General features: G+C 50.4%; 1 protein-coding gene across 7 annotated transcripts in view; it reads right to left on the bottom strand.

Annotated features, from left to right (window-relative positions):
• The window catches only part of Adcy3 (adenylate cyclase 3), a 73026-nt gene that overhangs the window by 29587 nt on the left and 31279 nt on the right, over positions 1–12160 (bottom strand). For all 7 annotated transcript variants that reach the window (XM_036170354.1, XM_036170352.1, XM_036170353.1 and 4 more), the window contains exon 3: positions 11670–11819. In XM_036170354.1, the coding sequence (XP_036026247.1) occupies positions 11670–11819 (150 nt within the window). The remainder of the gene's footprint in view (positions 1–11669; positions 11820–12160) is intronic.

Genomic DNA, 12160 nt, shown 5'->3' with positions numbered 1-12160 from the left:
CCCTTTTCCAAGAACAGTAAGTGCTCCTAACTGCTGAGCCACCTCTCCAGCCCCAAGAATCGTGTTTAAAGACCAATTTCAAACACTTCTGAGTGTTTCCCTAGTCACTTGCTGATTCCCTCATCCCTCCCACCTTTCCTGGACTCTCCGCCTTTACCCTGAGCCATGCACTTAATTTTGTGTTCTTACCTCTTCCCTTTTGGTGTGTATCTAACCGTGTTCATCCCAGGGGTGACCCCATCCAGATCTGAGTTCTTTATACTTCAGGCCTCTTTGATGAATTTGAATCTATCACCACATGTTCCAAGCCAGGCAGGCCAGGACACAATGGGACCCCTGACCAGAATGGTAAGGCCATGGCTGCACCCTTTGGGCTAGCTTCTGCTAAGCCCCAGTGACCCTGGGCCAGAGAGATGACCGGAGACAGGCCTAAAGCCCACATACGGTACTTCTGAGGGGAAACTGTCCTAAGATCCCAGGAGAAGCAATCATGGCTTCCCAGGAGCTGCATGGTCAACAGCTTTCGCTGAACCCACCAGCACACTAGGAGACCTTGTCCTAGCCTCTTAGGCCAGCGGGGACCATGCAAATGTGGGTCCCAGCCCTCAACCCTGCTGGCTGGGTGGTTAATTCACAGAATGAGCTCTACTCACTGAAACTCCCTGTGTGAGTTCACTCCTCCATGATGACTGTCCAGAGGCACCTCAAACTCAGCCACAGCCTACCCCATCCCAGCAAGCCCCTCTCTAGCCTCAACTCCGCACTGTCTGTTCCATCTAGCCAAAAAGGCCGCTAGTTCTGCCTTCTCCCTAGACTCCTCCTGGTACTCGGCACTCTACCATAACCACCATCCCGAGCTGGACCGCCATGTCTCGCTCCTCTCCCTGCTTCCCCATCACCAGCTACACTTACCTGTTTGAATTCCAAGACCCTGGGATGGCTCACCCTAGCTCCCTTCAGCACAAAGTCAAGGCCCTCAAGAGGGCTGCAGGCTCCAGGCTGTGGCTCACAGGACCCCTCTGCCTCTCTTCCCCTTCCTTTCTGTACACAGTACTGTGTCCCTCATGTCCTGTGGACACACCGCCGGTTCTCTCCCATGCTGCCTCCCCTCCACGGCTCGCTGCTTAGCACCCTTCAGGGCTTCACTCCAATCTACCCTGAGAAAGTGTTTCCTGGCCCCAGATATTCAATACCAACCTCCCTCTACCCATGGTTCTCAGTAAATCCCTTTCCCTGCTCCATTATATATACCCATGTCTTTTCTGCCAACCACCCCCACAGAACCTATTATTGTGCTCAGGACCATCTCCTCATGGAAGAAGGCCCTGAATACTTGTCATCTGAATGTACTCTTACTGACTTCTATTTTTTTAAAGATAAATTTAATTTTTACTTGTTTAAAAAAGATTTATTTATTTATTATGTATACAATGTTCTGTTTGCATGTATTTTTCTGCAGGCCAGAAGAGGGCACCAGATCTCATTACAGATGGTTTTGAGCCACCATGTACGTGCTGGGAATTGAACTCAGGACCTCTGGAAGAACAGCCAGTGTTCTTAACCTCTGAGCCATCTCTCCAGCCCTAATTTTTACTTGTGTGTGTGTGTGTGTGTTGGTGTGGGTATGTGCGTGCAGGAGCCTGTAGAGACCAGAAGAGGGCATTGGATCCCCTGGATCTGGAGTTATAGGCAGTTGTGGGCCGCCTGACATGGGTACTGAGAACATGAACTCAGGTCTGCAGTAGTAGCACGTGCTCTTGGCCGCCGAGGCCTTTCTCCAGCCTCTCTTACAGACATCACATCCCGTTCTCTGTGCCCACTTCACAGACAAGCTGGGGCTCGGAGGGCACGGGTACCTACTCAAGGCCAAGTGACAAGTGGTTCAGTTAGAATGGGAATGGAAGTCTCACTCTGCAGCCCAGCACGGTGGCTCCTTCACACCTGTAATCCCAATACTTGGAAGGCCTTGGCCATGAGTTCAAGGCCAGGCTGGCCAGCAGAGTGACACTGTACAGAAACAACGTACAGAGATGCTGCAAGGCAGTTAAAAGCCCGGAGCGCTGTAGAGGGTGTAGACATTTCTTAAGTAGGCATTTAATAAACTACTGTACTATTAGCCACAGCTTCATTCCCTCAGCCAGGAGGGGATGCTCCTTCCCATCCCTGGCCGCAGGCCACAGATGCCCAGTGGCTGAGGAAGACTATGCTACCAGCAGCAGTGGGGAAGGCTGGAGACCTGCAGAAGCTCGGAAGGTACTCAGTAGTCTGGGGGCGGTGGGAAGGGGGCTGGGGAGGTCTTGGGTTGGGGAGAGGGCTCAGCTCTGCTGACCTCACCACTGCTGCTTGGAGACCTCACAACACAGCAGAGTCCCTACCACTGTCACCAGAGGCCCCCCCTCGCCCGAACCGCCTGAAATAGGGACGCGCCTTGCTAGTTCTGCAACACTGGCATGAAGAACATTCTGTGAAGTCCAAACGGTGGAAATTGGAAGCAACAGGGAGAAAGATATTTACCTCGCAACATAGGGAAGGCTCCTTCTGGCTTTTCTCACATTAAATGTCTTTCAAAGCAAAAACAAACAGTAAGAATATTAGATGTACCCAAGAGTGTTTCTGTTTAGAAGCTGAAATGGAAGTCTATTTTCAGACTGATGCTCAAGATGGGGTGTCTATGGTCCTCTCAGGTGACCCACCCACTTTCCATACTGAGGACTAGTACCTAGAGGAAGAGGCCACGCCTCTGTGGAGAGGGGAGGTACCCTACTTTCTGCTTGCACCAACCTCTTCTTTCCCCACTGAGCAGCTTCCCAAGGAAGCAGGTCCATCACCCCCACCTCACTGTTGCCAGGACAACTTCGGAGATGGGCACTAGAAACCTGATTCTCCCCTCCCCCATGGCCGGGACTCAAGGTCAAGGTGACTCACAGCCGAAGGACTTGGGACAAACAGTAAAGCAGGTTTTGAGCAGAGGTTGGAGCACAAGGACATTCAGACACAGAGCTTATAAAACAGTGCCAGGAGAGAAACCCACTCACGTGGCATATGGGGAGCTTTTCCCACAGGTAAAGGCCTTGCTCGGTAACAGCAAACCTCAAAGGGAGGGCCATGACCCAGGCAGAGGCAGGAGAGGAAGCAGGTTACAAGTACCTGTTCACCTGAATGGGCATCACAGAAGTAGTGTCCCCTAAGCCATGCTTCCCAGGGTGCTGTGGAGTAATCCTTCTGTACACTGTGAACATGGGTTGCTCTCGTTGTTAATAAAAAGCTGATTGGCTGATAGCTAGGCAGGATTTTCAGGGTATAGGCTGGGAAGAAGGGCGGTCTGAAGGGTCATGAGCCAGACTTGGAAGAAGCAACATGGAAGTTCACAGATGAGGTAAACAAGACTCAGGGCAGCACACAGATGAATAGAAATGGGTTAATTTAACTTGTAAGAGCTGGCTGGAGACAAGCCTAAGCTAGCGGCCAAGCATTTATAATTAATAATAAGTCTCTGTGTGGTTATTTGAGAGTGACTGCTGGGACATAGGAGAAACTTCACCTACACCAGGGCACACACCTAGACAGTGGATGACTTTCTTAAGAGCCCTGTACACTTAGTATCCCCCTCTGGGGCCTGGCTACAGCTTCCTCACTAGTGGAGGGTGGAGGCTGAAGGATAGGGTGTGGCCTGAGGGAGTGCAAGCCTGTGCTGGCCACTTCCCCTGTCACATCTCCATCCCCCTCACTCCTCCTTCACATCATCTCGCTGCCTGGGAAGTGCTTCTGGGGTGGGAGCGTGATTCAAACACCTCACTTCGTTCTGAAGTTTGTACCTGGCAACAGGTGTGATGTTCTGGGTGCCTGCCATTGCCAGGTGCCAGCTGGGGTGCTTAGCAACTCTCAAGGTCCCAAATTAATCCCCAAAGCGAGGTCACAGGGGACTCACAACAAGCAATCAGGCTCCACACTAACACGCCCATGGAGCTGTGGGGAGGCTGGACGAGGCCCCAAGCTCACTCAGGTAGCTCTACTGGACCGCCTGTGTCCTAGAGAACAAAGATGCTAGACCAGCCTCCTTTTCATGCCAGGATCACGCTCAGACACATCAATAAGGCTTTGGTGGTAGCCAGACACAATTCTGCTCTGCAAGGAGTCATTGATCCTCTTAATCATACCTTCTGTCTCCACCCATCTGTCACCCAAGCCATGCCTCCCTTGAGAAAACGTGAAAAGGAATCTCTGTGTGGGAAAGGACTGGGCTATGTCACCCCTTTCTGGGAGCCGGAACTCTCTGTCCCACCTTTATCCCAAGTAAGAAGCCAGTCACCTCCATGAAGACAGAAGCCAAGGGTCATGGGAACTAGAGAAGCCTGGGCAGGGTCCCTGTGGTGTCGGAGGATGCAGATGAGGGAAAGAGGAGACTGGCTGAGGGGCGGAGCATCTTCAGCTGAAAGCAGTTCAGAAAACACTTAACGCCATAAAGTGAGGCACCCGGCCTGAGTGCGGCATTCTGGGAAGAGCCTCGCCTGGCTTCAGAACTGGAACCGAAAATGCTTGAACCGGGCTGGAGAGATGGCTCAGAGGTTAAGAGCACCGATTGCTCTTCCAGAGGTCCTGAGTTCAATTCCCAGCACTCACATGGTGGCTCACAACCATCTGTAATGAGATCTGGCACTCTCTTATGTATACATAATAATAAATAAATCTTAAAAAGAAAGAGAAAAAGAAGATGCTTGAACATTTACACGAGGATTGCACAGGCCGTTTAGCGTGGCTTCAAGTAGCACCTTAATGGGAGACAGGCGTCCAGACCACCTTCTGTCTGCTTCTGCAGCCGTCTGTCCCAAGTGTCCCTGTCTGTCATCTCATTTCCATCTGTACCAGCTTTAACAGAGGAAAGCACATGGAGACCTGTGACGTCCCACAGGCTGAGGCTCCTGTGTCCAGTCAGCCCTGAGGTCCAGGGAGGGAATGACCTCTGTCCTGACTGGAACAGAGGAGAGAAGGGTGTTCTCTCAACCAGCTGCCACCTTCCTCCTCAGTGTCCCTTCGGCCAGTGTGTCCCCAGGGGCCGAACCCAGGGCCTTTCGCTTGCCTACCACTGAGCTAAATCCCCAACCCGAAATATATATATTTTTAAGCCCAGTTTTTCAGAAGGCTAAACAAAGACAGGGAAGCACAGCCCCAATGTCACATAGGGGAGTGCCAGACCCTGCTGTCCCCGAGAAAGCTGGTGCAATACTGGATAGAGATCTGACGTCACCAACATAGGGACAGGGGTGGGGCTGGCCCCCTGGGACACAGACTCTGCTGTCAGTCACAAGGAGGTGACATGAGGGTGGAGTGTGCAAGGACCTGGGTCTGCTGACCTCACGAGCAAGGACAGTCCCGAGGGCATCAGGGCTCCACGAGCAGAGAGGTATTTTCTAGATAAACAAGGGGAGTAAGTGCCTAAGAACACTCTCATTCACCACTAAGGGGAGTATAAATTATTTGAGCCTGTATATGAGTCAATTTGGCAATATTTATCAACACTAAAAAGACACAAGGCTGGTGCCTCCAAAAGTTAAACATAGTGGTACCTGGCAATCCCACTTCCGGGTGGGCATCCATAAGGCGTGAAGCAAAGACTGGAATGGACACTCGGACCCCAGTGCACATAGTGGCATTATTCACCAGACAGAAGGAAAACCCAGAGGATGCTCAACAGTACACCAGCCAAAGGTCCTGATGATTTTGTTTGTTTGTTTGTTTGTTTTTGTTTTTCGAGACAGGGTTTCTTTGTGTAGCTTTGGAGCCTTTCCTGGAACTCACTCTGTAGCCCAGGCTGGCTTAGAACTCACAGAGATCCGATTGCCTCTGCCTCTGCTAAGATTAAAGGCGTGCGCCACCATCGCAGGGCAGGTCCTGATGATTTCACTGTGGTGTACGGCAGTATCATGCTGCCCGGAAAAGAAGGAAGTTCTGCACATGCTACACACAGACGCTCCTTGAAGACTTTATGCTAATTCATGAAACAAGCCGAAGGCAAGAGGATGGTTGCTCTATGATTCTACTTCTGCGATACCTACAATAGGCAGCTTCAGAGTCAACCCCAGAGGCTGAGAGGGGAGCGGGGATGAGGAGTCAGTGTTGACCGGCTGAGTTCCTTTCTGTTTGGGGTGATACAATTCGCAACAACATTAAATGGACTCGGTGCTACTGAACTGCACCCTTAAAAATGACCAGAAGTGGGGTGGGGCTGAGAAGATGGCTCACCTTGCCAGCGTGATGGTCTGAGTTCCACCCCCACAGCCCACATGAAAAAGCCACACATGGTGGGACATACTTGTAAGCCCAACACTGAGGAGGCTGAGACAGACAGATCCCTGAGGCTTCCTGAGCAACCTACATAGCCCGACCTAGCCCAGTCTAGCCCAGCCTGGCCAAATTTCAAGCTCTGGGCAGTAAGAAATGCTGTTTTTAAAAAGCATGGAGGTGAGGATGGGCATGATGACAGACAACACTTGAGGGTTTTTTCTCCAACACACACACACACACACACACACACACACACACACACACACTGCACACACATAAATTCTAGCTCTCTAGAAGCAATAAGAAACACCAAAGTTGCTAAGATGTGAGAAGCCAAAGCCTCAGAGGGAAGAGAAACACGTTTAGGGGAAGCTAGTACCCTCTGCCATCTTTCCCTTGAGGCCAGGAACAGAGAGCAGTGGTGAGAACATCCCAAGGGCTGGAGATAACAAAGACTCTAGACAGAGCCATGGGGCTGAGATGCTGGAGAGCAGAGCACATGCCTGACTTCCGGTATTGTGTTCCGGAAGTGGGGTTTGGGGGAGGAACCACAACATCCAAACAGAAGCTGCTAGAAAAGAGGACCCAGACAGAAGACCATGTCTGCAGCAGCAGTTTCTCCAGCTAGGAAGCTCAAGTTCCACCCCCTAAGAGGAGGACCCGCCTCCTAAGAGCTATGTACACATGTACAGGCACCCATCCATCCATCCATACAACACACACACACACACACACACACACACACACACACACACACACACACACACACACACATTCACTAAAAGTCCAGCTCTTACACAAAATAACTTTATGAAAAATGCAGAGGTCGGGGGAAAGCAAAGATACCAAGACCTGAGCAAAAAGACATGAGCACTTAACAAATTCCCAGCCAGATCCCAGATGAAGTCAACAACGGGTGAGGTTTCTGTGGACTGCCAGGGACTTAGCTAGTGTTAAGAGAGAGCGATACAGTGAAAAATGTCTTCAAGAAAGGCCAGTACCAAAAGAGTATGATAGCACACGCCTATAATCCCAGCACTTGGGAGGCAAAGGCAGGAGGATCAGAAGTTCAAGGCTAGCCTGGGCTATGAGAGACTCGATCTCAAAAACCAAACACGTAATACTTCAAACCATCAAAATTGAGTCCTGAAAGCTGTATGTATTAAGAGATGTTTGTCTCAGGGGCAGGAGCAAGGCTGCTTTTATCTGTAAATGTTTAAGTTTGACTGTATAAATTATGTGGCTTCGGGGACCTAAGCTAGGCTGCGGAACTGGGTCACCGCCATCTAAGGCCCCACTGTCTACTTCTACTTCCCCGTATGCTCACACTGAAGAGCCTGCATCACGTCTTCTATGACTCTTTTAAGAGCTATAAAACCAAGAATTTGTGCCTTAATGTCTCATGAAGTAACATTCCTTAGAGGAGTTATAAATACTATTATTGCTTCTGGTATTTTTGGTGACATGCTACCAAATCACGTCTTCTACGTGAGTGCAAGGGTTTGCAGATTCTCTGGCAAGGCAGAGAAGAAAAGATCCAAAAACTGGGCATGAGGTCAGCACAAATACTCTGTGTGAAACATGGGGGGGGGGCGGAGATGAGGAAGAGTCAGGGCAGGGGGGAAGTCAGGAGTGACAGGTAGCACATCCCTGTAATCCCAGTGTTGGGGGAGCAGAGGCAGGATTGTGACTAGTTCTAGGCCAGCCTGAGCTACACAGTGAGGCTCTGTAATTAAAGAAAGGAAAGATGGGGGGTAGGAGTGGGGGTGGGGGGCACACACCTTTATTCCCAGCACTCGGGAGGCAGAAGCAGGTGGATCTCTGTGAGTTCAAAGCCAGCCTGGTCTACAGAGAGAGTTCCAGGACAGCCAGGGCTACACTGAGAAACCCTGTCTCGACCCCACCCCACCTTCCAAAAAGAAAAGGGCTAGAAAGATGGCTCAATGGCTAAGTAAGACAATCCAGGTTCAGTTCCCAGCATCCACGTAGCAACTCACCAACCATCTGTAACTCTAGTTTCAGGGGATAGGACACCCTCTGGTGGCCTCCCTGGACACCAGGCAGGCACACGGCATACATGCAGACAAAACACCCATACACATACATTAATTAAAAAAAAAAAAAAAAAAACAGAAAACAGAGACTTCTGAGTGATGTCCTGGCTGTGCAAATGTGAGGACCTGTGTTTGGATCCCTGGCACCAGTTTGGAAGCCACACAAGGCGCAAGTTCGGCTCCCAGCATTTCATCCAGCAGCTCACAACTGCCTGGAACTCTAGTTCCAGGAGAGCTGGCACCCTCTTCTGGCTCCTCAGGCACCAGGCACTCACATACATATACACATATATCTTTTTTAAAACATAGGATAAAGGCTGGGTTTGAGGTGGGTTGGGGGCATATGCCTTTAATCCCAGCACTCAGGAGGCTGTTACACAGAGAAATCCTGTCTCAAAAAAACAAACAAAAAACATAAGCGAAAGCAGGAAAACCTATCACATTAAATACATATTTGACAGCCTGATATGATACCTTTAATTCCAGTACTCAGGAGGCAGAGGCAGGCAGATCTCTGTGAGTTCGAGACCAGCCTGGTCCACATAGTGAATCCCAAAATATCCAGGTCTATGTAGAGACCGTGTCTCAAAAAAACAAACATATTAAAAGTACATTTTAGCAAAACATGTCAAAGCTCATTCTTCTAGGCTATATACCTAGAAGATAACAAGGGCATCAAAAGGAAAAGAAGAAAATTATAAAGGAGTTTGTTGGTAGTTTTTGTGTTTTGTTTTGTTTTGGTTTTTCAAGACAGGGTTTCTCTGTGTAGCCCTGGCTGTCCTGGAACTCACTGTGTAGACCAGGCTGGCCTCGAACTCACAGAGATCCACCTGCCTCTGCCTTCCAAGTGCTGCGATTAAAGGCATGCGCCACCACTGCCCAGCAGATAAAGTTTTTAAAAAGCATAAATTAATTATAGACAAGAAAGGTACAAAGTGCATCAAAAAATTATAAGGTGGCTCACTGCTCAGACTAAACCTGAGACTATTACCTTAGCAAGACAAACGAAGGGGAAGAAGAAAAAGATGAAGGCACAAATTATCAACAATAAAAAAAAAATCAGTATAAATCTCACAGACAATAGGCAGTCAAAAGAAATGAGCATGTGTCAACAACTGGAAAATTTAAGACAAAATGAACAAGTTTCCAGAGGGGGCTCTTCAAAAGTTATCAAAAACAAAAACCAACCACAGTCCAATATAAACCCTGAACACCAGTTCTCTTGGGACAAAGCTGATTCTTCTCACCTCCTAGTGCCCAGAGCTCCCCGGGTGAACTCTGGACATCTAGGCACTGTGCAGACCGCACACTGACTGTGCCAGGCGGCAGGGAGAGGGGACACAGATATGAAGTAAGATGGCGGACCTACCCCATTGTCAGCAGAGCAGCAGATCTCACTGAAACTCCCATGGGCGGCAGAACCCCCGCCTTCCTGTTCAAAGTGCATTGAGCCCTTTTGCAGCGTTCACCAGACCATCCGTTACCTCTAAAACAAATCTCTCAAGGAGGGCTCTGCATAGAGAGAAACTGAGGCCTCAGGAAGCTAAGGAATGGAGCCACAGAGGTGGCTCTGCCGTTAAGAGCACCAGCTGCTCCTGCAGAGGACCCAAGTTACTCCCAGCACCCACATGGAGGCTCACGACCATCGGTAACTCCAGTTCAAGGGAACCCAACACCCCCTTCTGGCCTCTGTGGGTGCTGCATGCACATGGCACACAGACATACGTGTAGACAAAACACCCAAGAATGTAAAATTAAAGATGAATAAAAAGAGGCTAATGTCCATTCAGCATACAGCCAGGCTAAACTTATCCCACTTAACGGACACTCACAGATACATGCCGTGTGCTCAGTGAATGCCGCGGCCCCCTGCACCTCCTGTCTACCTCACCTGTAAGGGCCGAGGTCCCCCGTGCTGGCATAAGTAGGCAGGGAACAGAGGGGAGTGCCAGCTCACACACAGCAGGCTGCTCTACAATGTCCCCGATTTCTGGGCCACCAAGAAGGCCCTTGCTGCTAGTTCCCAGGCTCTCTGAGCTGACCCTGCCCAGAGGTGACATGTGGATCTGGAGATAAGAACCTAAAGGTGCCGTGGCCGGCCCTGAGTTCACAGGTTACAAAGCACTTCTTCACAGAGTGCTTCTCCACCGACCCTCTGGACATCCTGCAAGGCAAACACTGCATCTGTGCTCTGAGTATGAGGACAGTGGGTCTCTGAGAGATGAAAGAACTCCCGGGCGAGCTCAGTGGTAACTCTGGAAGGCCACCATGGCATAAGAGACCAGACACAGAGCATCTTTATAAAGCCAGAAGAGGAAACTATAAATACACACAGGCCGCAGCAGGTCCCCAAGAACACCACGGGCCACGATTCATGGACCTTTGACACCAGAGGCAAGGGGAATTGCCCCATCAGCCCTGCTTTCTGGAAAAGAGGCCTAACTTGGAAGCTTGTAGATCTCACTGGTAAACAGGAGAGAGAAAACTAGGACTCATCGGCTAAGTGACTACCTGTGCCTTCATACCACTCTCTAGAGCAGTGGTTCTCAACTATTCTAATACTGCAACTTTTTAATATACTTCCTCATGTTGCGGTGACTCCCAACCATGAAATTATTTTCATTGCTACTTCATAACTGTCATTTTGCTACTGTTATGAATGGCAATGTAAATATCTGACATGCGAGCCCAAAGGGGTCCCGACCCGCTGGTCTAGAGAATGTGATGAGGCTGAGGGCAGACATTCGTCTAGCAAGCCCTAAAACCAAAGGGCCATCAGCCTCAATGGCAGAGTCTAGAAGCTTCTGTAAAGCTGTGACACCCCGCCCCAAACCCACCCCACCCCACCTGCACAAAATGACATGCTGTCCAGGGTGGAGAGTCGGCCTCAGCTTCGAGGAAGGGAGATAAACCTACAGGAAATTGGCGGGTGTCATTTCTAGAGACCTTGATGATGTTTGTGATGAATCCAGACCGAAACCCATTTAGAAGGCTGAGTCACATGGGAAGCAGGAGGACCGTTCTGTGTGGATTAGGCTGGAGCTCGGCCAGTAAACAGAGAGCAGGGACAAGCAGGCCCTCCTCCAGATGGAGAGAGATAAACAGGAGGGGCCCCAGGGACCAGGCCGATGCTGCTGCTGCTTCTGCCTAAGTGACTTAGAAGGAGCTAGGGGGAGAAGCGGGGAGGTGGCATGGGCAGCATGAACTCCTGCCCTGTACAAGCCCACAGCCCCAGCAGGCCCCTCTCCATAGGCAGTCCATCTCTTAGCACAAGCGCCAGGCCCAAGACCCTCCCAGTTCCCGCAGGGTCCTCCCACAGGCCCTGAGTCACACCTGCTGCTGACTCTGCTCCTCCAGGTTCATCTTCACCTCCAGTGACTGGCGGGCCTCCAGGAAAGCCTTCCGGTGCTTGCGGTCGGCCATGTAGTAGGACATGATGCCCACGATGATGGCGCACAGGTAGAGGAAGACATTGGCCAGGATCTACATGCCAAGGAGGAGAAAGAACAGGGCCGGTGAATATATATCTTCAGGAAAACAGGGGCAGGGAGGTGGGGCTGGCAGGGATCAATGTGAGAGGCCCCTGAGTGGACCCTACCCTACACATCACAATCAGCAAGATATGGCTCCAGGCCAGGAACGTGTACAGGCCACGAGACTTGGATGCAAGTTTACAAGGCCTGGTGAACGATGGCTGTTCCTCTCCTACATCACACCACAATCAAGCCCCTCCCAGAGAGGTGGAGAAATCCTTGGCTACTCAGTTTGTTGTTGTTGTTGTTGTTGTTTGGTTGGTTGGTTGGTTTGGTTTTTCGAGACAGGGT

This window comes from Onychomys torridus, chromosome 21, assembly GCF_903995425.1.
Source record: "Onychomys torridus chromosome 21, mOncTor1.1, whole genome shotgun sequence".
Lineage (NCBI taxonomy): Eukaryota > Metazoa > Chordata > Mammalia > Rodentia > Cricetidae > Onychomys > Onychomys torridus.
The sequence above is the reverse complement of the archived record's forward strand: the minus strand, read 5'-3'. Positions and strand labels throughout refer to the sequence as shown.